General features: G+C 47.8%; 1 protein-coding gene across 1 annotated transcript; it reads left to right on the top strand.

Annotated features, from left to right (window-relative positions):
- Nucleotides 1–371: 371 nt before the first annotated feature.
- On the top strand, nucleotides 372–11,391 carry LOC146260668 (histone deacetylase 4-like). The gene is made up of 16 exons (XM_084668008.1): nucleotides 372–504; nucleotides 3,410–3,625; nucleotides 4,193–4,388; nucleotides 4,510–4,643; nucleotides 4,995–5,097; nucleotides 5,189–5,235; nucleotides 5,370–5,477; nucleotides 5,587–5,642; nucleotides 5,904–5,991; nucleotides 6,249–6,368; nucleotides 6,734–6,828; nucleotides 7,041–7,159; nucleotides 7,289–7,422; nucleotides 7,641–7,725; nucleotides 7,834–7,975; nucleotides 8,263–11,391. Exons 2-16 carry the CDS (start codon nucleotides 3,413–3,415, stop codon nucleotides 8,300–8,302), a joined length of 1,680 nt encoding a protein of 559 aa, XP_084524134.1. The 5' UTR covers nucleotides 372–504; nucleotides 3,410–3,412; the 3' UTR covers nucleotides 8,303–11,391.
- Nucleotides 11,392–27,930: the final 16,539 nt, after the last annotated feature.

Raw genomic sequence — 27,930 nt, 5'->3', positions numbered from 1 at the left:
CCTGCCATCCTTGTACCTCATCAGCTCCCCCTCTGCCCAGGGCAGGAGCCCCCCGGGGCAGAGGGGGAGCTGACACAGTCACACACACACAGTCACACACACACAGTCACACACACACAGTCACACACAGTCACACACACAGATTCCCAGGCTTGGATAGTTCTGGTGGAGGTGGCAGTGAGTGCAGGTGCTGGATGCTGTTCCTCTGTCACGGTGTCTCACTCTCTTTCTCTCTGTCTCTCACTCACCAACTCTCCCTCCCTCCCCCTCCAGGGGTGAGTGGTCTTCCCCAGGTGTCCTCCTCCATAGGGAAGCTTCAGAGGCAGCACCGGCCCCTGGGTCAGGACCCAGTCGGCCCCCCTGCCCCAGAGCCCCCTGGGTCGGACCCAGTCAGCCCCCCTGCCCCAGAGCCCCCAGGCCCTGCAGCAGCTGGTGGTGCAGCAGCAGCACCAGCACTTCCTGGAGAAACACAAACAGCACTTCCAGCAGCTACACATCAACAAGGTGTGTGTGTGTGTGTGTGTGTGTGTGTTTGTGTGTGTGTGTGTGTGTGTGTGTGTGCGTGTGTGCGTGCGTGTGTGTCTGTGCACCAGGGATGGAAATTACATTTTCTGTCCAGCGGCCACTGTGGCTGGTGGATTTCAAAATCTACCAGCCACTCAATGTTTTTACCAGCAACTTAATGTTTTTTACCAACAATGTGTAAAGGCATGTGAAAATTAAGACTACAAGATCTACAATACTTAAGCAGTTTATTTAATCTCAAGTCTCAATGAAACACGGCCTGAAGGGGCTTATTTTCCCGATAATGACGGAGGCGTTCTATACATTATCCCGGTTATTACACGGCTACACCATTCAAGTGAATGGGGCATTCTGCAGCATTAATAACAGTCGTGTAATAATTTAATTTACCCGCCACGGTAGCCGGTAGCTGAAGCGAGTTTACCCACCACATCACAAAATCACCCGCATGTGGCTGGTGGCGGGTGATAATTTCCATCCCTGGTATGCACGTGCGTGTGTGTGTGAGAATCCGTTGCTATGGGCAGACAGTAGCCCCATGCTGCCATGGCGACAAAGCGGAAGCTGATGCCCTTATATGGTCTGTAGGAAACAGAGCGATGCTCTGGTGGGTGTAGGGAACTATACTATGTGTCCTCTCCTCTCCTCCTCTCCTCTCTCTCCCTGTCCTCCTCTCTCCTCCCCTCTCTCTCTCTCTCTCTCTCTCTCTCTCTCCTCCCCTCTCTCTTTCTGTCTCTCTCTGTCTCTCTATCTGTCTCTCTGTCTCTCTCTGTCTCTTTCTGTGTCTCTCTCCCTCCTCTCCTTATGTGTGTGGAACAGTTGCTGACACGTCCTCCCTGTCTGTGGAAAGCTGACAGATGAGCTCTTTAAACCAGCAGTGACTCAACACATCTGAGTGTTTTTAGAAGGATTTTAATAGGTTTCCTCAATCCCTATAAAGCTGGAGGCAGCGACCCTGAAATGTGCTGAGCAGTGCGGGGACACCTTCTCTACCTCCATCTCACCAAGAAGGAGAGAGAACGGGGAGAGAGAGTCAGGGAGAGAGACAGGGAGAGAGACAGGGAGAGAGAGAGGGAGAGAGAGGGAGAGAGAGACAGGGAGAGAGAGACATGGAGAGAGAGAGGGAGAGAGACAGGGAGAGAGAGAGGGAGAGAGACAGGGAGAGAGAGACAGGGAGAGAGAGTCAGGGAGAGAGACAGGGAGAGAGAGAGAGAGAGGGTAAGAGAGAGACAGGGAGAGAGACAGGGAGAGAGAGAGACGGGGAGAGAGACAAGGAGAGAGAGACAAGGAGAGAGAGACAGGGAGAGAGAGAGAGAGAGACAGCAGAGAGAGAGAGAGAGAGAGGGAGAGAGAGGGAGAGAGACAGCGAGAAGGGAGGGATGTAGAGAGACCATGAGAGATCAGAGGACTGAACATATCTGCTTGTTTAGAGAGGAGAGGAGGGGGGAGGGAGATGTCTGGCGAGGGTTCTGACGTCAATGATGCCCCTCTTGCACCAACCCTGAGGGCTCTAGTGCCCCAGGGCCTGCACTGGGAACACACACACACACACAAGGGAACACACACACACATAAGGGAACACACACACACATAAGGGAACACACACAAAAACTACTAGAATGTTTACCATCCATACATTCTCGTGCACACTGCTCAAAGTGCACGCATGTATTCTGGCCCATGTTCAACCTGTGGTTGCTTAGTTCATCATCCCCCCCACACACACACCCCACACACACCACACACACACCACCTCTACACCCTCCACACACCCCCCACACACACCCCCCACACACCACTTCTACACCTTCCACACACACCACACACACACCACACACACACCACCTCTACACCCTCCACACACCCCCCACACACACCACACACACACCACACACACACCACACACACACCACCTCTACACCCTCCACACACACCACACACACACCACACACACACCACACACACACCACCTCCACACACACCACACACCACAGCACACCCCCCCCCCCCCTCCCATTCAGGTTTTCCTGGGGACACTGTTTGTTCAGAACAACAGAGGAATGCAACCTTCCCCTTGTAAGCCAATGAACCCAACCCTAATGTTGTGTTCACACCAAATGCAAAGGGAATTATTCGCACGAATGAAGCAAATGTTTTGCTTCGCGTTCATTTGTGTTTATCCTCAAATCGCTGGGAGCCAACCGTTTTTTTTTTTGTCGTCAACCAAAAGGACGACTATAAACAAATACGAAGCAGTGTCGTATATATCAGAGGACACCCACAGACAGCTACAATACTCTTACCCTCCATTTCTTCTAAAACAATAGTGACATCTCAACATTGATAAACTTTTCACAAGAATTTTATCAACTCAGGCGAAAGACGCAAATAGCGCAAATTTGCTTAGCACGTTCTGCTCTGTGTCGTGGGCGTTTGGTTCCACAACGGTCACGTTCTGGTGGCCGTAGGAGGGTGGATGATGGCTGTAGGAGGGTGGATGATGGCTGTAGGAGGGTGGATGATGGCTGTAGGAGGGTGGATGATGGCCGTAGGAGGGTGGATGATGGCTGTAGGAGGGTGGATGATGGCTGTAGGAGGGTGGATGATGGCTGTAGGAGGGTGGATGATGGCTGTAGGAGGGTGGATGATGGCTGTAGGAGGGTGGATGATGGCTGTAGGAGGGTGGAGGGTGGATGATGGCTGTAGGAGGGTGGATGATGGTCTGATAAGGTCCTATCAGCACCCATCCTCCCTGACATCTCTGTGGTTTCACAAACGACTAAAGAAATCAGTAACAGAACAGAGTTGAACCAACGACCTCCAGCCAAACAGCTCTACCTCTGAGCTGACCCCATCCATGGTCCCCCCCCCCCCCGTGTTCCAGCTGATGTCCAAGCCCAGCGAGCCGGCCGGCCGGCAGCACCAGAGTCATCCAGAGGAGACGGAGGAGGAGCTCAGGGAGCACCAGGCGCTCTCTGCCCAGGAAGGAGGCCTCCCGCGGGGGATCAGCATCAAGCAGGAGCCCCAGGAGATCCAGGAGATCCAGGAGGAGGCCCTGCAGAGGGAGAGGCAGGCGGAACAGGAGATCCTCTTCAGACAGGTGGGGGAGACGGGATGTGTGGGCAGATGGAGCAGGCCAGGGCTGTATGTGTGTGTGCTGTGATCACTTGTGTAGACTGCCACCTTGTGGCCTTGCCTTGTAAGTCCAGTTTTCTACTTTTCAAGAAGATCACTAACCTGCTGATCTCCTTCCCTCCCTCCCTCCCTCCCTCCCTCCCTCCCTCCCTCCCTCCCTCCCTCCCTCCCTCCCTCCCTCCCTCCCTCCCTCCCTCCCTCCCTCCCTCCCTCCCTTCCCTCCCTCCCTCCCTCCCTCCCTCCTTCCTTCCTTCCTTCCTTCCTTCCTTCCTTCCTTCCCTCTCTCCCTCCCTCCCTCCCTCCCTCCTTTCCTCCCTCCTTCTCTCCCTCCCTCCCTCCCTCCCTCCTTCTCTCCCTCCCTCCCTCCTTCCCTCCCTCCCTCCCTCCCTCCTTCCCTCTCTCCCTCCCTCCCTCCTTCCCTCTCTCCCTCCCTCCTTCCCTCCCTCCTTCCCTCCTTCCCTCCCTCCCTCCTTCCCTCCTTCCCTCCCTCCCTCCCTCCTTCCCCCCTCCCTCCCTCCCCTCTCCTGAGCAGCAGGCCTTGTTACTGGAGCAGCAGAGAATCCACCAGCTGAGGAACTACCAGGCATCCATGGAGGCTGCTGGCTTGTCAATCACCTTCCCAGGGCACCGCCCCCTCTCCAGGGCCCAATCATCTCCCGCCTCTGCCTCCTCCTTCCCCATCAGCCTCTCGCCCCCTGACCCGCCCGCTAAGCCTCGCTTTACCACAGGTAAGCCCCACACACACACACGCCTCGCTCACTCTCCGCTCAGGAAGTGGATGTTTAAGTCTTGACGTGTGTGTGTGTGTAACCGTGTGTGTGTGTGTAACCGTGTGTGTGTGTGTTCCAGGTCTGGTGTATGACTCCCTCATGCAGAAGCACCAGTGCATGTGTGGCAGCACCAACACACACCCAGAGCATGCAGGACGCATCCAGAGCATCTGGTCCAGGCTGCAGGAGACTGGACTCAGGGCGCAGTGTGAGGTATACACACACACACACACACAGGAGACTAGACTCAGGGGGCAGTGTGAGGTAGACACACACACACACACACACACACAGGAGACTAGACTCAGGGGGCAGTGTGAGGTAGACACACACACACACACACACACACACACAGGAGACTAGACTCAGGGGGCAGTGTGAGGTAGACACACACTCACACACACACACACACACACATATCCTGGGTTCTCACTCCATATACTGTATGTTAAGCATCTGGCTTTGCTAATGCTCTTGATGTAATAAAGACCAGTTGCATTCCTGTGTGTGTGTGTGTGTGCGTGTGTGTTTGTGCGCGTGTGTGTTTGTGCGCGTGTGTTTCAGTGTATCCGAGGGAGGAAGGCTACTCTGGAGGAGCTGCAGATGGTTCACTCTGAAGCTCACGTTCTGCTGTACGGAACCAACCCTCTTCGACAGAAACTGGACTGTGAGAACCACACACACTCACACACCAGTCATACCCACACCATGTGTACATGTGAGGGTGGTGTTAGTAACGTTGTGTCTGTTCTCGCCAGGTTCAGTCACCCCCATGTTTGTGAGGTTACCATGTGGAGGAGTGGGGGTAAGTATCCACTCTCTCTCTCTCTCTCTCTCTCTCTCTCTCTCTCTCTCTCTCTGTCTCTCTCTTCTCTCTTCTCTCCCTGTCCTCAGGACCCTGTCAAACTCTCCATCCTCTGTGTGTGTGTGTGTGTGCAGGTGGACAGTGACACCATCTGGAACGAGGTCCACTCCTCCAGCGCCGCCCGGCTGGCCGTGGGCTCCGTGGTGGAGCTGGTGCTGAAGGTGGCCACCGGGGAACTGAAGGTGACTACAAAGACCAAGACTCACATCCCCTTGGGAAGCTTCAATTGAATGCCAAAACACATGCAAGGCACTCTGGGTAACGTAATCTTTGTGTTGCTTCCCCCCCCAGAACGGGTTTGCGGTGGTTCGACCGCCAGGTCACCATGCAGAGGAGAGCACCCCCATGTAAGTTCAGTGTTTATTCACCTCTTCATGACTCATTCTGTTGTTTAAGACTTCTCATTCACTCGTTCATCTCTCTCTCCCGGACTTTCTCACCACGCTCCTTCAACACCTGATTTGTTATTTTGTCTCCCTCATCTCTCTCTCTCCCTATGTCTGTCTCTCTCTCTCTCTCTCTCCCTATGTCTCTTCCTATGTCTCTCTCCCTGTCTCTCCCATGTCTCTCTCTCTCCCTATGTCTCTCCTTATGTCTCTCTCTCTCAGGGGTTTCTGTTATTTCAACTCTGTGGCCATCGCTGCCAAGGTGCTCCAACAGAGACTCAACGTCAGCAAGATCCTCATCGTGGACTGGGTGAGAGTGTGTGTGTGTGTGTGGAGACCAGCTGTGTGTGTGTGTGTGTGGAGACCAGCTGTGTGTGTGTGTGTGTGTGTGTGGAGACCAGCTGTGTGTGTGTGTGTGTGTGTGTGTGTGTGTGGAGACCAGCTGTGTGTGTGTGTGTGTGTGTGTGTGTGTGGAGACCAGCTGTGTGTGTGTGTGTGTATGTGTGTGTGTGTGTGTGTGTGGAGGGCTGGGTCTAATACATTCCCTGTATGTGTGACATCATCCAGGATGTTCACCACGGCAACGGAACCCAGCAGGCCTTCTACGACGACCCCAACGTTCTCTACCTGTCACTCCATCGCTACGACGACGGAAACTTCTTTCCTGGGAGCGGAGCGCCTGACGAGGTACCTGCTGAAGGGAGATCCTGAAGCTCCGCCCCTGTTGACCTCCAGCACCAAGGAGCGGCTGGGTCCTAACAGCTGTCCTGTAACAGCTGTCCTGTAACAGCTGTCCTGTAACAGCTGTCCTGTAACAGCTGTCCTGTAGCAGCTGTCCTGTAGCAGCTGTCCTGTAACAGCTGTCCTGTAGCAGCTGTCCTGTAACAGCTGTCCTGTAACAGCTGTCCTGTAACAGCTGTCCTGTAACAGCTGTCCTGTAGCAGCTGTCCTGTAACAGCTGTCCTGTAGCAGCTGTCCTGTAGCAGCTGTCCTGTAACAGCTGTCCTGTAACAGCTGTCCTGTAACAGCTGTCCTGTTGTCTCTGCTGTCAGGTGGGCAGTGGGGCTGGCGTGGGGTTTAACGTCAACGTAGCATTTACCGGACTGGATCCACCCATGGGAGACGCAGAGTACCTCGCTGCCTTCAGGTGAGACACACTCACACACACTCACACACAATCACAGACACTCACACACACACACACTCACACACACTCACACACTCACACACTCACACACACTCAAACACCTCACCTTTCCCCTCAAGCTCTTTAATTCCCCCCCTTTCTCTCTCTCTGTCTCTCTTTCTGTCTGTGTCTCTCTGTGTCTCTCTCTGTCTCTCTCTGTCTCTCTCTCTCAGGACGGTGGTGATGCCCATAGCTAATGAGTTTGCTCCAGACGTGGTCCTGGTGTCGTCAGGGTTCGATGCTGTGGAGGGTCACCCTCCGCCTCTAGGGGGCTACGTCCTCACTTCCAGATGTACGTACCGCCACGTCACACCACCACCCCGCCGTGCCCTCTCACAGGGCGTTGTCGTCGTGACAACGCGACAGCATCTCAATCCCCCCCCCCCCCCCCCCCCCCCTGCATGCTGTGTGTGCCCCGCAGGTTTCGGCTATCTGACCCAGCAGCTGATGACCCTGGCAGGGGGGCGGGTGGTGCTGGCCCTGGAGGGGGGGCACGACCTCACGGCCATCTGCGACGCCTCAGAAGCCTGCGTAGCAGCCCTGCTGGGACAGGAGGTGAGGGAGGGAGGGAGGGAGGGAGGGAGGGAGGGAGGGAGGGAGGGAGGGAGGGAGGGAGGGAGGGAGGGAGGGAGGGAGGGAGGGAGGGAGGGAGGGAGGGAGGGAGGGAGGGAGGGAGGGAGGGAGGGAGGGAGGGAGGGAGTTGGCTGGCAGTGCTTTCAAAACTTTTTGTTTGAATCAGGGCACTGTGTGTGTGTGTGTGTGTGTGTCCACAGCTGGATCCACTCCCTGAAGCGGTGTTGGAGCAGAGGCCCAACGTCAACGCTGTGAGGTCCATAGAGAAGGTTCTGGAAACGCACAGTGAGTGAAATCTACCATCGGGCCCTGTTGAGTTTACCTGTCAACCCTGTGAGCGTGCGTATGCACAGACCGTATCTCGTGTGTATTTCTCCCTTCCTCGGGGTGTAGGTGAGTACTGGAGCTCTCTCCTGCGCCGCCCCCCCAGGGTGCCCCAGTCGCTGTACGAGGCCCAGAGAGGAGACTCCCAAGAGGCCGAGGCCGTCAGTGCCATGGCCTCTCTCTCCGTGGCCAACAAACTCATGGACCACAGGTGAGGCCGGCCGCTCCCTGCTTCTGATCAGACATGTTACACGTATCTTGAAGGGGAAGTAAACAGCACCCTTCGTGTAAAAATTTTTTTTTACGATTCTGGTGAAGAGATGTTGTGGGTGGGGCGAGTATTCATTTGTGTTGGAGTGAGGCATTCTAATTAAAACAGCCAATTATCATACACAAACACTCCCTGTGATACTTAATACTTCATTTTAATTATTGAATATCCATATAGTATAACATACTATATGATATGATCCAATATCTGTGTTTATTGTTCCCCAGGCCGGAGGAGGAACCCATGGAGCAGGAGCCGCCGTTGTAGGTGGGAAGCATAAGGGCGTCGCACCACGAGTGTTGGCCTTTACAGCTCAGTGACTTCCTCTGGAGAGGGTCTCCATTGTCCCTTTCATTTAGACCCCTCCCCCATGCCACGTCCGTCACGTTGACAGGCGGCCCGGTCAACCAATCAGGGAGAGGGGTGGGCTCAGCCTCGTAGCAGGGAGCCAATCCGGAGACTGGACTGAATTGAGAGGGGGGAGAAAAAAAAGCCTCAGTGTCACGTCATGCTTAGCGGAGCTAAGAGTTGTTAGCCTAGCCTGCTAGCCGAGCCTGCTAGCGTGGCCTGCTAGCCTAGCCTGCTAGCGTGGCGGCTAACAGGCGGTTGGTTCTGGAACGGTCAGGGCCGCCGTGTTGCAGAAGAGTCGCTCTCCCGCTTCGAAGCGTGAGGCGGTTTAGGTTGCCTTGTTTAGCTGTCCCACGAGCGGGCAGACACACACCAGCTGTCACCAACAACCTGAGGGTTATTTATCTTCTCCTTTCTCTCTGAATTTAATCTCCTCAAAAAGGAAGGTGGAGAATAGTTAGTTACTGCCTGGAGAATATGGGTAGGAAGGACTCTCATTGGATGAAAGCCTAATGGACTTGACTGTGATTGGTGGACGATGAAGTAGTCTTTTCAAGGATTGAATTGGTGATTGTGACTGTCACCTGATTGGACCCGCATGTACCTGTAGGATGAAAGGGTGGTGAACGCAAGGAGTGCCTTGGTGAAGATTCCGATTGATATCCGGATTGTTCCAGATAAGAAGATTGCCTTAAATGATTTTCTACGAGGGAAAGAGAGAGAGAGACAGACAGACATTTGTGTTCTCCTCAGGAGAACAACGGAGAGATAAAAGAAACAACAATCTTTCAGCATGTTTACCTGGAATGTGGTATTGACAATGTTTGTGTCTAACACAACTTTTCTTGAAGAGTTACTTAAGTCTTTTGAATGGATCTATTTTTTTGTAAAAAATCGCTACAAAAAAGTGTCGTTTTCGGCTTCACTAGATAAGGTCAAACATTGAAAGGTTTCTTGTTGAGTCGACTCCTCAATCCCCTTTGAAGGAGAGCGTTTAGCCTTATGTAGCTTCCCTTCAACACATCGCTGTGAACCATTTGAACGATTGTGATCTATTTTATAAAAGGCATGCGTTTTAGCAGACAGACTAATCATTTCAGGATTAGAATGTTATCCAAAAAGAAATGGTCAAGAAAAACTGAAAAGACAACCTGCCAAAGCATGAGTTTGCATCCTCTCTTGTACCACTAGCTATGGCAAGCCTACAATGAAATGCTAACTAATGACCCTGACAAATACCAGTAGGATTTTGTTACGTAGTAACAACAGATGTATTGTTTTATTTATCAGTGACAGCAGCTGAAACCTTCATTGAATAAGGATTCAATTTACACAGGCGATTTTCCAGTCGATAACTATCTTAGTTACTCTTGTGTTTTCATCAGTCTTGTAAATTGAAATGAACATATTTTAAAGGCAATAGACCTTGTCTATTTTATAACTACAATATTATTTTCACGTGAATATTGATTTACTATATCATCTGAGTTTTCTTACATTGATTTATTTCTGCAATTCCATATTTTGAATTTGAGTTTTTAAAGCATATTTTTTTCCATAATTTCTTTCTTCTATTTTGTATAGATAACGTTTTTGTGTATACGTTGCAATTTTTATAGTTACACAGTACCTTTTACACACTAACTTCTTTCTTTCTGAGCATGTTCATGTATCACAAATAACAAACTGAAGATCTTTACATCAACTGTTTCCTACTTACCTGTTAATAGAACATTTGTATATGGAAAATCTATGAATATATTCTAAATATGACAGCTATTTTGTTGTGGAAGAAAATTAATTTGGCACAGGTGGTACGTAATTCCAGAAACAGTTGGTTATTGTTGGCTGAACTGGATTTGAACAGTGGCACTAAAGAAACAGAACTCATCGATGATTCCCAGTAAACCGTAATAACTGGAACACAGTGCAATGAAGCATTTTTGAACAATTATACAAACTGTCAAAAAATTGTTAAGCATACTGACAACAACAACATCAACAGCAGTCTGACTGGTAGAGATAGACTTGATATCTTACTACCGAACATGAGTATTCGGAGGGACACAGTTATTTGGTAGTTGCATTTAGCATTACTTTAAAGACTCTATATTATTGAATTATGTTTATTATGTCTAAGATGTAGCAGAATCTCACAAAGAAAACAAGAAACTTAAGTTTGAAACACACCAGTTTGGGACCATCACACACGTGTGTTGTCATTTCATTGTGTTTGTCTCAGTAGATCGTTAATGAAATACCGCAAAACATTCCTTGTTTGTATATTGTTCTTTCCTTTGGCTTTTTCTTTTTCTCTGAAATGCTGTGTTATCATTTGTGTTCATTTACTATTTTCTGATCCCACCACTGAAACTCTTTGCATGGATTGTGTGTCGGCATGCCTGCCTGTCTGTGTAACACTTTGTATTTTCAAACTTGGAGGAGAACTTTGGAGGACTGAGGGCCTTGATCGCATCCCAGAATGCTTAGCGGGACAGACTCTTAATCTCTGGGGCCGTTTTGTCTACTAACAACCCAAAGTCCTCTGACTTTTCATATTAGTCTTTTATTTTGAAAAAAAAAAAAGTTTTTTTGCTATGGAGCACTTAAACATTTGGACAATAACCTTGATTGTATATAGGAATTCAATTACCAGGCCAAACTTTACAATATATTTACACTGTTGTGTGTCTCCCAAAGAATGTTTGTCAGACAATTGATAATTTGTACAAATGAGGTTTAGGCCTATAAACATCTTACGGCATACGGAAATAAAAGTTTTAATTGGTGATGGGCATTATCATATTGTCATACCTAGGCCAGTTTTATCTATAACCACTGTGGTTCAAGAGCAATTCTTGGTTTACAAATTGTAAATGGGAAAATGTTATTTTTATTCTAGATTTGTTTGTCTCCATTGTTGATAAATAATATTTCTGTTTTTGGGACCTATGCTTTTGAGATTTCCTCTCAGACATCAGCTATCAAATATATTTCAGAAAAATGTTCCCGGCGTCGTGTGTTTATTCTTTTACATGCTCAGCCAGCAAACTAAGGAAATGTAAAAAAGAAAAAGAAAAACGTTTTCACCTTTTTACCACTAGATGGCAACACTATTATGAATGGGCTGAATATAACTAAAGCATTACATACAGCATCACTACCTTCCCTGGAGAAGGCACTAGGCTGTCACCTTTAGTCAGTGAAATCATCATATAGTATCACATTTTTCCATTAAGAGAAAACCACTTTCTCGAAACCCTCAAAGATGCCACGGAATCAGAAACGTTCCGTGTGTGAAGTCAGTGGAGCTGTGGCTTGCTGCATCTCTTCTTCTTAAAAGACGACATTCTAGATGGCTAATGGATTGTCACCGGTCTTCCTGTGAGGATGGGCCTTGCTGCAGAACAACTTTCTGCAGAACTGCACAGTCTCTCCCTGAGAAATTTCATCCATAATTATTCAGGAGTGGACTGACACCCACACATTCTTGTCTATGCATTTTAATTCGCTGCCCTACGCCTGCCTTCCTAGCAACCAAGAGAGGGTACTTTCGTCTCTGTGGATGTGTAAGTGTTGTACATTACCCGCTAATAATCCACACGGACAGTGTGTGGGGGGAGAATGATTGACGGATGAAGGTAGCTATTAGAAGAAAAAGGCCAAATAAATGGTGTTGTGGACTTTCAAGAAATTAAGACACCCCTTGCGGTATGCAGAGAGTCAGAGAAGGAGCCAGATTACTGTAATTCTAAGACACTATGCGTGCAAGTCCTTTAACTTTTCTGTTACATTTTACATGTATTCATTTAGCTGATGCTTTTAGCAACGCAGAAACAGTTCAATAGAAGAAAAAAACGAAACACTCAGACCTTGATTTGCCCTGCTCAGGTCACATGACCCGGTCCCAGTTCCTGTCCCTCTATCCAATAGAAGTATGGAGGGTGTATGACCCCTGTCATGTGACGTGAGAGAATGTACATCTTCTTGCTTTCCCAGTCACCATCAGACCGGTGGATGAAAAAGACGACATTGTCTCTCAACCACTGAGCTGTTGGCTTCCTCCTTAAGACGGCCACTCCAGGAATTCTGGGAATTTTTTATCCTATCACAGCGTGTTTTAGTATGGTACCTCAAGTTCCAGGAAACCCATTAACCAATCGATGACCTACAAACGCAGTCACCGTTCACCCTCTGAACCTTTCACACAATCGTGTCAAAGGGTTGAGTCGCCTCGAGAGGGCCGCTGATCAGGAAGGCATTGTGGGTAGTTGTAAAGTGGCCAATGACAGCCCTTTCTCCGCGTGCCAGTTCCTCACTCGTTACCCTGGCAACAGCACGGATCCGCAGGAGCTTCTCTTGGCGAGAAGCCTTCACTTTTTGGTGGTGAGAAGCGTGAGGGTGTTTGAGTGTGTGTGTGTTTGAGTGTGTGTGTGTCTGCATGTTTGAGTGTGTGTGTGTCTGCGTGTTTGAGTGTGTGTGTGTGGGTGTGCGCGGGCTTTCAAGAGCCAACGTTTGTGAGCTCACCAGCTAACCTCTATAGCTGCTTATCTAAAGCCTACAGTCTAGAGAGAGGCACATCAAAATTCCTCTGAAAAATGAAGTTTACTGCCCTGACAGGGCCAGCGCTCACAGTATTGATTCTTCCTCTGCCTCGCTGAACTTTACAGAGTTGCTGTGGGGCAGAGGAGGTTTGAGATCTGTTTAGAAAAGTCTTAAAAATATGTTTGAGTTGCATACTGTGTTGGCTAGTATTTGGGGATGGAACCTGTTGACGTGTGAGTTAAGCAACATTACGTTGGCACAGGCTGAGTGTCGTTCATGTTTTATTCACATTGATCTCTCCATAGATTTAGATCATCTTCCTACAGTGTAATCCCCCTCCATCTCTCCATCCCTCTCTCTCTCTCCTTCTCTCTCCATCTCCCTATTCCCCTCCATCCCTCTCTCTATCCTTCTCTCTATCCTTCTCTCTCCATATCCCTATTCCCCTCCATCCCTCTCTCTATCCTTCTCTCTATCCTTCTCTCTCCATATCCCTATTCCCCTCCATCCCTCTCTCTATCCTTCTCTATATCCTTCTCTCTTCCCATCCCCCTCTCTCTCTGTCTGTCATTCACTGGGGAATTAGGTTCTCTTAGAACATCTAGCCTTTTGTTCTCCAAAGCAACACCTACGTGTGTGTGTGGGTGTGTGTAGTGTGTGTGTGTCTGGGTGTGTGTGTGGGGGTGTGTGTAGTGTGTGTGTTTGTGTGGGTGTGTGTTGGGTAGCGTGTGTGTGCGGGTCATGTGACCTGAGCAGGGCAAATCAAGGTCTGAGTGTTTCGTTTTCTCTGAACTGTTTCTGCGTTGCGTGTGTGTGTGACTAGGTGTGTGTGTGGGGGTGTGTGTAGTGTGTGTGTTTGTGTGTGTGTGTGTTGGGTAGCGTGTGTGTGTGTATGTGACTAAGGGTCTTTACTTGATTCCACGCACTAACCATCAATTCATGACACACAGGCCTGCTCAGTGCTCACACCTGTAATAACGCTCACACACACCCACACCCACCCACCCACCCACAGGTCATTCCCCTCCTCCCCCTCCTCCCCCTCCTCCCCCTCCTCCTCCCCTCCCCCTCCTCCCCCTCCTCCTCCCCTCCCCCTCCTCCTCCCCTCCCCCTCCCCTCCTCCTCTTCCTCTTTATGTATGAACACCCTCCCTTTTCATCAACACTGCTTATCTGTGTACGCCTGCTCTTTGTGTGTGTGTGTGTGTGTGTGTGTACGTGTGTGTGAGTGTGTGTGTGTGTGAGTGCATACACTTTGTTTTAGTGAGCTCACCCCAAAACCCGTTCGGAAACGTGTTCACGTTGGAACACGTCCTGACGTGTGGCTAATCGATAGCTACGTATGACCTAGAAACAAACATCGAAATAATTTAAATAATTCCACAGAATCAGTGTCAGCTTATGTCTTGATTGTGGTTGTTGTAAATAATCTCTGTCTTGCTTTGTGCTTTTAATATTTGTAACCCCTCTGACTCCCGATGCTACTAATGTCCTGCTATGTTTAACCTGCTTGTTTTTTGTTGTTGCTTTTTTGCTTTTTTTCTGCATGTCTGTGCTGCTGTGGTTGTGTGCTGTTGTGCTTTTTAGCCTGAAATTTTTCCCTCAGTCCCCTTCCCCTCTCCCTCAAGCTGTGTGTTTTGCCAGGCCATCACTATAAATTAGTTCTTATTGATCTGCCTGGTTAAATAAAGGTTAAAAAAAAGAATCTGGTTGCTGTTGCTCAGACGGCCCCTTGCCCGTACTCAAGTATAGAGCCGACCTTGACGCTGTTACGAAACACTACGCGTTCCTAGAGCTGCTTGGCTCGCCATAGTTTATGATGACAGCCGTCTCACCCCCTCCCTCCTCCCCCTCTTCCCTCCTCCTCCCTCCTCTTCTCCTCCCCACAACCCTCCCCCCTGCTATGAAATGAGTGTTTCTTCTTTAGTTTTTAGCTTTGTTGCCCGGCAACCAAAACTGATCCAAGCTACTCCAAACGCAACGTTGTGATTTGTAGATCGTAACATGTTGTTAGTTAGTTCTCCTAGGTGTCTGCTGAGTGAACAAGGTACAGATGTGCCACCACCCCAGCTACAGAGCCATCCATCTCACAACGGGCTCATCCATCTCAGAACGGGTTCATCCATCTCAGAACGGGTTCATCCATCTCACAACGGGTTCATCCATCTCAGAACGGGTTCATCCATCTCAGAACGGGTTCATCCATCTCACAACGGGTTCATCCATCTCAGAACGGGTTCATCCATCTCACAACGGGCTCATCCATCTCAGAACGGGTTCATCCATCTCAGAACGGGTTCATCCATCTCAGAACGGGTTCATCCATCTCAGAACGGGTTCATCCATCTCACAACGGGTTCATCCATCTCACAACGGGTTCATCCATCTCAGAACGGGTTCATCCATCTCACAACGGGTTCATCCATCTCAGAACGGGTTCATCCATCTCACAACGGGTTCATCCATCTCAGAACGGGTTCATCCATCTCAGAACGGGTTCATCCATCTCACAACGGGTTCATCCATCTCAGAACGGGTTCATCCATCTCAGAACGGGTTCATCCATCTCACAACGGGTTCATCCATCTCAGAACGGGTTCATCCATCTCAGAACGGGTTCATCCATCTCAGAACGGGCTCATCCATCTCAGAACGGGTTCATCCATCTCAGAACGGGTTCATCCATCTCAGAACGGGTTCATCCATCTCACAACGGGTTCATCCATCTCAGAACGGGCTCATCTGAGGCACAGACATGACAAAGCAGCTCAAAACACCCTTTGAAACCAAGAAAGTAGGAAGCATTTGAAGCACAACAGCCTGAAACATGCATGAGATTCACCTTCTTTAGAGAAATCATTAACACATTTTTATGTCTGGTCATTAATAGGATAATTGCATATCCTGCACATCTTTCATAGCTTGTATTAAATAGCTTCTGCTCAGATTTTTACCAATTTCAATCCGGTGAAATACAGTCATGGTGCGCTTCTAGCATCATTCACACTCGCGCTCCGTTGCCATGGCTTCAAGAGTCATAGCGCTTTGTGTAGCTGTCTGCCAGTCAAGGCCAGATTGTTTGACAAAGATATTGTCTTGAAAGAATGATTTACTTGTGTGTGTGTGTGTGTGTGTGTGTGTGTGTGCTTATGGGTGAGTACAAGGTATGGCCAGGGGAGGAACTACTGTAGCAAATGAAAGTCTCAAGACCATGTTTTATTACTTCACGCTCAGACAACACAGGTGAAACTTTCATTGACTCAGTGGTCGATACATTCTGAAGCACAATGGAGCAAGGATTTCTACATGGATTTTTAGGTTGGCGTTCTGCTTGGTTAGCTTGGAACAGGTTTGAGTAAACTGATGGAAACTGGAGCGTGTCAAGCTTCATGGTGAAGGATTGGTTAACTGCAAAAGGCAACATCTCCAATGTCTCTTGTCTCTTCTCCTTCTTCTGCCAGGAGGCAAGTTAGCGTTCTCTGCCAGAAACCTCCTACACACCCCCTGTGCTCTCTCTCTCTCTCTCTCTCTCTCCTCTCCCTCTCCCTCCCTCTCTCTCTCTCTCTCTCTCTCTTTCTCTCTCTCTCTCACGCGCGCGCTCTCTCGCTCTTGCTATCCCTCTCTCTCTCTCTCTCTCAGACACACAAAGATACACACAACATGTTCTCACTCACAGATGTACTCACAAACTCAGAAGACATCCATGCTTGCAAGCAAGTCATTTTCAAGGCTCGAGAGAGCGTCATAAGGGTTGGATGTTGAAAAGAGACATGGTACAAACTGTGCAACACTATCACATGCCAAATGGTAACCTTTAAAGTTTTCTTGAGGAATTATAAAACGTTTCAGATTGGGATTTTCTATAGTAGTATTTAATGAGGTCTGATTCTGTTACAAAATTCCGAGCCAATACATGCTTGTAATACACCCTTCTTGTCGTCTGGAAACTTGTGATTCAATATGGGAACATCCAAGAAAGTTGCAGATTTTGTCAATGCATCCCACTTTCTTTGTTTGATCCGGTGTTGCTGATGTGCTGGTGAACTCACAACGCTTCTGGCAATGTTGTACACAGGCTGAACTCTGCGTCAGGACCACACACACCCATCGTACGCACCCACTCACACCCACCAGCCATATGCACACACACACGCACTCACTCACACACGCACTCACTCACACACGCACTCACTCACTCACTCACTCACTCACTCACTCACACACACACCCCCACGCAACTGTACACACAAAATCAAACACATGCATGCAGGCCACGTTTACTCAAACAGAAGCACACACAGACACGCATGCAAAGGTTTTAAACATGGAAGTCTATACATGCATGCATGCTACATTTACACAAACACACACATATACACACATTTGTTTAGCACAATATCTAATCTGTTATTGGTATCTGGTGTCTTGGCCCCCAACCAGCTGCAGATGCAGGTTATGTAGGTAGCCTGAAGGGCACACACACACACAGTAAAGTGTGTGTTTGTGTGTGTGTGTGTGTGTGTGTGTGTGTGTGAGAACACGGATCAAGACCTTGTGTGTGCATGCAGGGATATTTGCGCGCGCGTGTGTGTGTTGAGTACCTGTGCTGGCTTTACATGAGAGGACTGGATCTTTAAAGGGGCCTCTCTCAGGTCAGTGGGTTCCTGCTGAACAGCTTGTGGATCTCCAGCATCTTTGTCCTAGCCGCTGTAAAGCACATTCCATAGCAACAGCCTGACCACTTGGAGCAAGAGGAACTGGAATTGCCGGGGTGTCCAGGAAAATGCCTGCAGAAAAAGACCCTACCTGAACCAGCAAAGTGAATGTGCCAGAGCTATTCCTGCTATTTGGTTTTCTTTTGTCTACTCAGGAAGAACGTTGTCTTTTTTTTATTATTTTTTTCTAACTGTAAACTGACTTTTTTGTTTAGGCAGACCTAAACAAGGTTTTACCTTGAACAACATCCAGACTCGTTTTTTGTTGTTGTCACGAAACGAGTCGTTCCGTCCCACCATCACTTCAACAGACCACGGACGACATCTCAGCCTGCTTGAGTAACGTGTTGACAAAATGGAGGTTGTTTCTCGTTTAGGCCAGTTTGAACAGAAGCACAGGGGAGGCCTTTGGTGTCTATAGCGTTCCCAAACCTCCACTCAAAAACCTGAACACCAGATATACTTTTTCTCACTCTCTTTCCCACTGTTTTAAATTAAATCTCGGAGAGTACTTTTTCCGTCTCCAGTGGTGATTTGACATGTAATTACCTGTCGGTTTGAGTGCCTTAACAGTCTGATAACCTCCTACCCTCTCATTTCTTTATTTCTCTCTCTCTCTCTCTCTCTCTCTCTCTCTCACTTTGTGTCCCTCTCTCTCTCCACCTCTGTTTTCCTATTCCAACAGAGAACAGGGATATTTTCAACCCCCACACATTTTTGTCCTTTCACCAATACACTACCTGAATATGAATTACTGTGAGCCTAGACAGACAATCTTTAGGAACATTAGGAAATGACTTCCTCCTCCATCAGAGCAGTGATGACTCAAAGGCTGATTTGAAACATTTTAATCTGTTTACCCCTCATGACGACTCCACTCATTACCTTTGTTTCCCATCTGATGTTCTGCCGCATGTCTTGTTGAGCCCTACATGAAGGAGATGAGAATAGGAACGCTGTAGCCACAAACTGTTGGAGCCCTGATGCCCTATTGGTAGCGGTACCGGTAAAATCTCATCCTCCGCACGATCTGTGATCGTCCATCCACCCTTAGTGAAAAACACCCCCCAGACCAGCTTGCGGATGCCAGACCGCTTCTGTTTGTTTGTTTCTCTCCAAAATCTTAGTTGACTAATTAGATTTTCTCCTCGTGATCTTGAGGATCAATCGTTTTCATTGATTCTCAGCTGATTGCTTGTTCTCTGCTACGGAATGTTGAACTGCTCAGGTTAAGATCAGGGTTTCAACTATTTTATGTTCAGTTGAAACTCTCTCAGAAATACTATTGAGAGGTATGTATACATATATATATATATATATATATATATATATATATATATATATATATATATATATATATATATATATAGATAGATAGATAAATAGAAATCTCCAGATCAGTCTATATGTGCTTGTTCGTGTGTGTGTGTGTGTGTACACACCCGAACACACTGATGAGTGTTCTGCGTGGGGTGTGGAGTGGTCAGCTGATGGGAGTTTGCTGTGGAGGCAGAGAACCCCTGAGAGCAGTGTGTGGGTTGGAAGCCTACTCTTTAAACACACGCACACACACACGCACACACACACACATGAGAGTGAGAGTGGGGGGCGGTGAAGGTAGTTAAGCCCTCGTGCAGTCTTCCATTGATCAGTCTGATGGAACTGCTGCTCTCAGTGAGACCCAGACTGCAGGCAGACACACATGTAGGGAGAGAGAGGGAGAGAGAGAGGGAGAGAGGGAGAGAGAGAGGGAGAGAGGGAGAGAGAGAGGGAGAGAGAGAGGGAGAGAGAGAGGGAGAGAGAGAGAGAGAGAGAGAGAGAGGTAAAAAAGCTTTCGAGAGAGCAGGTGAGAGAGAGACGTTAAGAGCTGTTGAGAAAAGAGAGTGAGGGAGAGAGAAAGATAAGAGAAACAGAGGGAGATGAAGAGAAAGAGAAAAGGATAGAGCAAACAGGAGCAAAAAAGAGACGCCGTCACAACAGACTTGAGTAGCCTGCAGCAGAGGGAGGGAGAGGAAGAGTGGTGAAGGGAGCGATGCAGAGCGTGGTGAATATGCACAGCGTCGGACCGGAGGACATGGAAGAGGAGAGAGGAAAATAGGTGGATAGAACTCAAATAAGAAGAGAGATCAGAAGGAGAGAGAGTGTGCGTGTGTGTGGCAGAGACAGACAGAGAGAGAGTCTCTGCGCGTGTGAGCGAAACAGCCAATTCTTTAAGATATTCTGAAGACTTCCTGGAACCCGTGCACAGGTAAGCACTCACTGTCAGTCCTCATCAGTGTATGTCTGTATGTACATGCTGTAATTGCATTTACCTCGGTACATTACGTGTGTTAGGTTTGTTTGTGGATGTGCATCGGTCTCTTTGTTTGAAACGCAAACCGAGCAATACTTGGTTTAGCCTTTTACACGGAAACAGCAGCTGTCTGTTGTCAGACTGGATGCAATTACAACATCCATTCTGCTGTGTACCCAAAAATCATATCATTGGTCTGTTTCCAACAGGCTTGTTTTCATTTCTTTAAAAAATCAAGCTTCGTGAGGATATATGTACATTTTCGTGTAATATCTGGTCGTGTGCATGTTTGCATCGTGTGTGTGTGTGTGTGTTTGAGAGTGTGTGTGTGTGTGTTTGAGAGTGTGACTTTGAGTGTGTGCACGTGTGCACTACGATGTTCACACATCATTTGAGATCAACTACGATTCCAAAACGGGAATATCAGGAAGAGTGAGAGAGGGTTTTTAAAGTTTTCAAAGAGCCTGGAAGAGAGAGACATGGGTGAGGGTGAGCCACAAAGTGTAACCCACAATACCTCCCTCGCTCCCTCTCTCTCTCTCTCTCGGTCTCTCTCTTGCTCTTGGTTCCCCTCTCCCTCTCCCTCTCTCTCTCCCTCAGTCTCTCTCTCTCTCTCTCTGTCTCTGTCTCTCTCTCTCTCTCTCTCTCTATCTCTATCTCTATCTCTATCTATCTATCTATCTATATCTCTCTCTCTCTCTCTCTCTTTCCCTCTTTCTCTCTCTCTCTCTCTCTCTCTCTCTCTCTCTCTCTCTGTCTCTCTCTGTCTCTCTCTCTCTCTATCTATGTATCTCTCTCTGTCTCTATGTCTTTGGGGTTTTTGGGGTTTATTCTCATCCATTCGTCCAGTTTCTCAAAATATATCCGAATTTTTCTCAGTCTCTTAAATGATTGACAACGCTTTTTCATCAGTGAAAAAGTTTAAATACATGGGGGTGGGGGGGTTGTACAAAGTAAACAATAGTATATTTTTATGATATTTTTTTTGTCACAAAGGGACATTTGAAGTTATTTTGGGCTTTTGCATTGGTCATTTAGATTGTAGCTAGGTCGGCGAGTGTGCGCATTCTCTGTGGGTAGGCAACACGCGCTGACGGAAGACATCGACGCGCGGTACTTCCGACCATTATTGGAATGCGCTCCAGAAAACCCTCGAGGCGATCGATGGCAAGAAGGAACGTGCGGACAGATGGCGAGGAGACGGTTGTAAGATCATAAGGTAGGGTTTCTCCGTGGAAAGACGCTTATGTTCTTGTCTAAGAACGTTCTATTAACCGTTAAAGAGTATCGGTAGGCTACTTCTTGGAGGTTAAAGTCTGTTTCTCATGTTTTCTTTGAGTCGTTCAGTTAAACCGATTACTTAACCAAGTTGTAGGCTATAGAAATACATACACTAATGACCAAGCGTCACAAATTGAGAGAAAGTGGAATTTGAATTTTTGTTTAATGTTTTATTTTACTTAAACCAGGCTACCATGCGGAGGTCTTTTTAAGGGAAAAAAAATCGAATTTATTGCCAAAGATTGAAGAGATCTATTCAATGTTGGTTTATTACAAAGTTTATTTTGAATATTACGTTTTGTTGGATCCAACAGTAATGATACTGTGTTTTTAGGGTAGACCAGTAGAAAGGGATAAGTGGTGGTCTCGTGTGTGGTGTAGCGCGCAGCAAAGTGTGTGGTCTCGCGGCGCTCTTCCTGCAGCGGCGCGCGGCGCAGGGTCTCACGGTCGGGCGAACTTGGCTCGGGATCACTGGAATGTAGCCGTTGTTCTCGCTGTTTCTAGAACAGTTCACGAAGGTGTCTACAATCACACAAACTCATCTGAAACAACTGTAAGTCAAAAAGGAGTTGATCCGAGACTGTTTTTTTGTGGTTGTTTTTCCTCTGGTTTTTTGAAGGGAGGGGAGGAGGGGTGGTATGTGCGGAGAGAAGAGGGAAATTCTTGTGTGTTTTGGAATGTGATTACCAGAGGAGAAGCCATGGCTGAACGGAGGGAGAGAAGGGGGGCAAGACAGGGAAGAATGAGGCAAGTTTTGAAAGGACTGCACACATTCCTTAGCGTCCTCATTAGTTTGCCTTTAAATGACATTTCTGAGTTGCAGTTGTTCGTACACATGACAGCCACTTCGAGCCGTCATTCTGCTGATTGTCTAGTGGTCAGATGACGACTAGGCCTACTAGCCAAATGTATGGCACTTTCACCTATTTTCACAAAATCATGTTTCTGACGCGGTGTTTCCGTAAGACGGAGTTTCACAAGCAGAAAAACTTTTTTCCACACTAGTATGAATCTGCCTCACTGCAGAATTGTGCAGTCTGAATAGCTTATTTGATCTTTTCATGAACGATTGTTACTTTGAGGCGAATCGTCAGTCACGGATACAAAGGTAAAACACTTATTCCCAACACTGAAATGATCTGATAATAACAGGTCAAACAGTATTGTGCACCCAATAGCCATTCGAACGTCCAAATATTGTACAGTTAAAACTGAATAACACAAACCAGCAGTTAAGAAAAATGACTGGACATGTTCTATAATTCACATGCATTTACAGGGTTGATTGATGTGCATGAAACCATCTGAAGTGGTCCACACTTGAAGGTTTGTTGAAGAGAAAAATAGCCACCCACGCACAAGTATTATAATGAGCCAGTTACCTGCTCGAGGCAACCTCTGCTTCACTTGGAATGGTGTTTGTGCACGTCTGTGTGCGTGTGTGTGTGTGTGTGTGTGTGTGTGTGAGTGTGTGGGTGGGTGTGCGTGTGTGTCTGCTAGGGGCAGTATTACAGAATCTCCATCTGTATAAGAGGATCTCCCACTCACATCCTCCTCCATTTCTTCCTCACCCTTCACACACACACACACACACACACACACACACACACACACACATTGACTCACACTAGAGGCCACTTTTGTTGAGTACACTCCGCTCTGGGTTGCCATGGCAATGTCCTTCCAACGATCACGTATTGCAGGAAGAGACGGTAAAAAATGTTCTAGTGCAAAAACACTGAAATTAACAGCGTGAAGCGGGAACAGAATGTGCTGTTTCCAGATCTTTTACTTTGCATTTGTAATTCAGTGTCAGAGGTTTGCTGTCAAAGAGACATCCTTTCTACTCCACTGCCTACCCATTCATAAAAATGTCACAGTGTCACTTGACACACCCTTTCCACCCTATTGGCTGGAACGTGGATGGCTCCGCCCACTCTGCCATCAGGTGCTTAAGACATAGTGATGTTTTCTGTCTGGGTTGAGCTTGCTCAACGTGTGACGTGTAGACCCAAAATGGAAGAGCGAGAGAGAGAGAGAGGGTCTGCATTCAGTCAGGTAAGATTAAGTAGTGACCGGGGGTGGGGGGCGGTGGAGGGGGGTTAGTGAGACGTCAGCTGTTATAAGGGAGAGAGAGGTTGGGGGGGGTCACCAGCTGAACCTGATTGGCTGTCTGGAATGTCTGTCAGAGCACCTGTTGCAGGAGGCGGACTATTCTCCCTCACTGCGAATGATTCAAAACCTCGAGAACGAAACATTCATGTGGATTCGAGGAAGGGGCGGGGTCTCTGTGCGCTTTGTGTCGTTCATTTACCCAAACTATATTTTGGGATTTCTTGGTTTTTGATGAATCAAGTTTTCTTTTAATTCTTTCTTCCTTCTCTCCTTTTCCTCTCTCCTGCTCTCCCCTCCCCCTTCCTCTCTCTCTTTTAGAGAAGCGCCATCTTCTTTGTGGAGTGTTTTCAGATACCAGCAGAACACACAAGCCTTTCTCTGTGAGTATCACTAATGCACCCATATGTGTGTGTGTGTGTGTGTAATGCAATCATTTGCTGCCTCTCACCATGGATGCGCCATGCGAATGAACTTGCATGTGTTAAAGAACGGTGTTTCTGGCATGCTATTTCTCTTACCCCGTGTTTTATGAATCGGATACATGAGAAAGCTCAGCCATTGGACTGGAACCAAAGCCAATCAGATTACAGCATACCAGTTGGTGGAGTGAATGAATGAATGAAATGAGGAAGGACCGAGTTGTGTGTATATGTGTGTGTGTGTGTGTGTGTGTGCATACACATATTTGTACACGTGCCTGAAAGAGTGAGTGTGCTAAAAATGTCACCTGCTCACACTCATTAGGTGACTGGGCCTAAACGTAGCTGTGGGAACCACACGCTGACAAAGGACAGGGCTAAAATTAGCAGTCATGGCCACCTGTCTCTATTTCTCTCTCTCTCTTTCTCACACACACACACACACACACACATACACACACACACACACGGAAACAAGATTTCCACACTCACAGGGTGGAGAGAGGGAACAGGAAGGAAAGAGAAAGAGGAAGGAGGGGGTGGGTCATTCAGGGCACAGCTCACTCACTTCAAGTCCCCCCTCCTCTTGTCTTTCTCTCTCTCTTTTGCTCTTTCTCTCTCTCTCTTGCTCTTTCTCTCTCTTTCTCGTTTTTTCTGTCTTCTTCCCTGTTCCCTCTATCTGCCCCCCCCCCCCCCCTCCATGTGAAACATCAGTTCATGGTCAATCCAATCTCTGTGTTTTCTGATTCACACAGGGACACATTGTTAGCCCGTGGCTGCGGCCAGCCGGGACAACCCGGGTTCACATACCTCTCTCTCTCTCTCTCTCTCTCTCTCTCTCTCTCTCTCTCTCTCTCTCCTGGAGGCCTGCCAGACTTCACAGCAGCGAGGAGGGAGAAATGGAGACTGAGGGAGGGGGGGTGGGGTGGGGTGGGGGCGGAGAAAAACAGAGACTGGGGGAGAGAGGGGGAGGGAGGGAAACGGCGGAGGAGAAAAGGCAGTGTAGGGGGTCGAGGGGTAGAAGGGGTTAGAGGGGAGTAGGAGAGGGAAAGGGGGGTAGAAGGTGGTAGAGGGGAGAAGGAGAGGGAAAGGGGGGTAGAAGGTGGTAGAGGGGAGAAGGAGAGGGAAAGGGGGGTAGAAGGTGGTAGAGGGGAGAAGGAGAGGGAAAGGGGGGTAGAAGGTGGTAGAGGGGAGAAGGAGAGGGAAAGGGGGGTAGAAGGTGGTAGAGGGGAGAAGGAGAGGGAAAGGGGGGTAGAAGGTGGTAGAGGGGAGTAGGAGAGGGAAAGGGGGGTAGAAGGTGGTAGAGGTGGGTAGAGGGTGGAGAGAGGAGGATTGTAGTGAGTGGTGGTCTCATCCCCGAGTCTCCATCCTCTGGCCAACAACACCTCACCTTTCCTGTGGACGGCAGGCAAATCCAGCTGAAAGACAGGAAATTGTGTCCTCTCTTTTCGTAGATATCAAAGCTGGCAAAGTGTTGAACCGTCAGCTCACAGGTCAGTTCTGTAGCTCCCCAGTGTTGATCTGGGGCCCCTTACCTCAGTCAACAGCACAACATCGCTCAGAGCAGCTGAAAGCCAGGGACTGTCGACGTCTCTCCCTGAGAGGCCGAGCAGTCACATGACATGCCACAGCCACGTCACATGATGCCACTTGACCTCATTCATTTAAGAACATACGCTGGCTCATGCAGGCAGAGGAGGTTAAAGGAGAAGCCGGCGCTGACATTCAGTTGAGGAGACTCTTTATACGTGTGATTGGTTGTGGTCGTCAATGTTCTCTAGCTTTGCCCTTTGTGTTTTCCTTCTGTTCGGGAAAGGTTTGTCTGTGTGTCGCACAAGTCAGTCAGATCTCCTTTCATAGGCTTGTTTCCTTTTCTTACCTGGCCATGGGGATTTCAGCCAATCAGGAGCCGGCAGACATGCAGGGCCAGACTGGTTGCGTCATGGAACGAGTGTTGGGAAACACTTTGTCACACCAGGCCTCAATGTGACCCTGCAAATCCCTTCTGTCTGCGAGTCCTCAGTCTTACACAATGGCTTCTTCTCTTTCAGAGTGTCTGGAAAGCAGGAAGCGGAGGACAATCCAACGCTCAGACGTTGACCGAAACTCATCGGTTAAAAACATCCACGTAATCTGCAAGTTAGAGCTAATCATTAGAGCCTCAAAAGCCCATTCAGCTGTACTCATGCGCCCGATGCTAAATGTTGACGAGGCTGTGCTAAATGAAATTAGCCAGATGCTCGGCTGGATGGGTTTAATCACCAGTCACAAGCTTCCAGGTATGCAACACCAGCCTCCAAACAGTACACTGTCACGGCAGCCATCTTGGCTCTGCGTCTGCAGGGGCTGCCATTATGTGCTCACCAGTTGCTCAGTAGTCAGTGTAGATCCTGTGGGGCAGGCAGCAGCTACATCTGGCTACTGGGTCTCTGGTGGCAGCAATATTCTTCAGCTCGTATAAACCCATAGTAAATACTAGATATGCACCAATTATTTTGGGGGAATGTATTGTAGTTGGACTATTGCATTATAACACTTTTTTCATGCAGTTTATGTAAAAGTTTGTGGTGCAAAATAACTTGTCTGTGATGTACCCGTGATAAAGCTGCGTTTGACGTCTTGCCCTCTGATTGGTTGGCGGATTCTGGACCTGGCACATAGTGTAGGATTCTGTGTGTCTGATTCTACAGCTACATTGTCTGCTGGGTTTCAGAATCTGTTCACAAACTGAACCTCCACCTAACGTATTCATTGAGCAGATGCCTTGATCCAAAGTGACAACAGGGGGGATTTGAACCTGCAACCTCTTGATCTGGACAACTGTTCAACCGCTAAAGCTAACCCTGTCATTGGAGTCCATCCTGCATGCATCATGGTCTCCCACTTTAGATCGTAAACTACTCTGACCTTCTCGTGTGTAATCTGAGCAATAAAGTTTTGAAAGGTCAGTCTTGCTACAACTTGTTCTGTATTTTGGTGACCAGTGTGACTTGTGTATCCCAGACATTTCCCTGATAATACACATCATTAGCAAAGCACTGGCCTTCCTCGGCATGCATTCATTATTCAGGAAGGAGTTCAATCGAGGCAGATTTGAAAGTGACGCACACACACACAGTGAAAATAGTGACATACATGAATATTTGACAACATTGTGTTTAATGACTCATCATAAAACATGGTTCAAACAGTAAAACGATTTTAAATGTCCGTTTCTGTACAATGCTTGCTAAGCAGTTTTATTCATATATAGAAAATGTAAGAGGAGTCGTGTTAAAATGACAAAACTCCTTCAGATTTAATGGCAGGTACTCTGGAAAAAATAACAGCATTCCATCAACAAATATTTTCAAGCAATAAATATGTATTTATAAATAGTGTAAATTTACATCAAGATTAGAAACATAACGAAACAAATCACAAATTAAACTTTATTTCATAAGTCTATGTGCAACCCATTTTCTTTGTGACTTGGCCGTTTTTCTTTTTTTTTTTTTGTAAGTTTTTCTTTTATTTATTTTTTACCTAGGAAACAAAAATCAAAACGAACATCATCGTTCCAAAGTAACAAGACAAAGAAAACATAAAAGCCGTAAAAAAAATTATATCACCTAAACTCTTCACATTACAAATATTTTTTTTGTAGATTTTGCGGTCAAAAGAGTCTTAGAATTACTATCTACCGTAGAAAATGACCAGTAAGGGTAGTGCTCCATACAGGGAAAGATACACTCAGGAATTTTTTTTGGGGGGGGAAGAAAAAAAGAGGATAAACATCTCTGCCCATGAAGAGATTCCAGAAGAGAGAGATAGAGGGTGACAAAGAGAGAAGGTTGTCAATTCAGTAGTCTTTTTAGGGTGGTTTTGCCAGTTGTGACACGTACAATATCTACAAAACATTTTCACTTTATTAACCCCCACCCTCCACTCCCCTCCCCAACCTTTATTGATTACGTCCTCTATTCCTCCTCTGAGGCAGAGTTAAAACATTGTCATGAGGGTGGGTGGGGGAAGAGGGGGAGTCCTGTATTGGAAAGTGCGCTCTCTGGCACCCTCTCTAGGGAGCTTGACACACCGCACTTTTGACAGGTTGCATAGACACACGCAGCCGTTGGCGCCTCCATTGTCGTCGTGGAGACCAGCCATGGGGGGGAGGGGGGGGGGGGGGGTTAGGGAGGAG

The sequence above is a fragment of the Hypomesus nipponensis genome, chromosome 12 (assembly GCF_054491055.1).
Source record: "Hypomesus nipponensis isolate SF chromosome 12, ASM5449105v1, whole genome shotgun sequence".
Classification (NCBI taxonomy): domain Eukaryota; kingdom Metazoa; phylum Chordata; class Actinopteri; order Osmeriformes; family Osmeridae; genus Hypomesus; species Hypomesus nipponensis.
The sequence above is the reverse complement of the archived record's forward strand: the minus strand, read 5'-3'. Positions and strand labels throughout refer to the sequence as shown.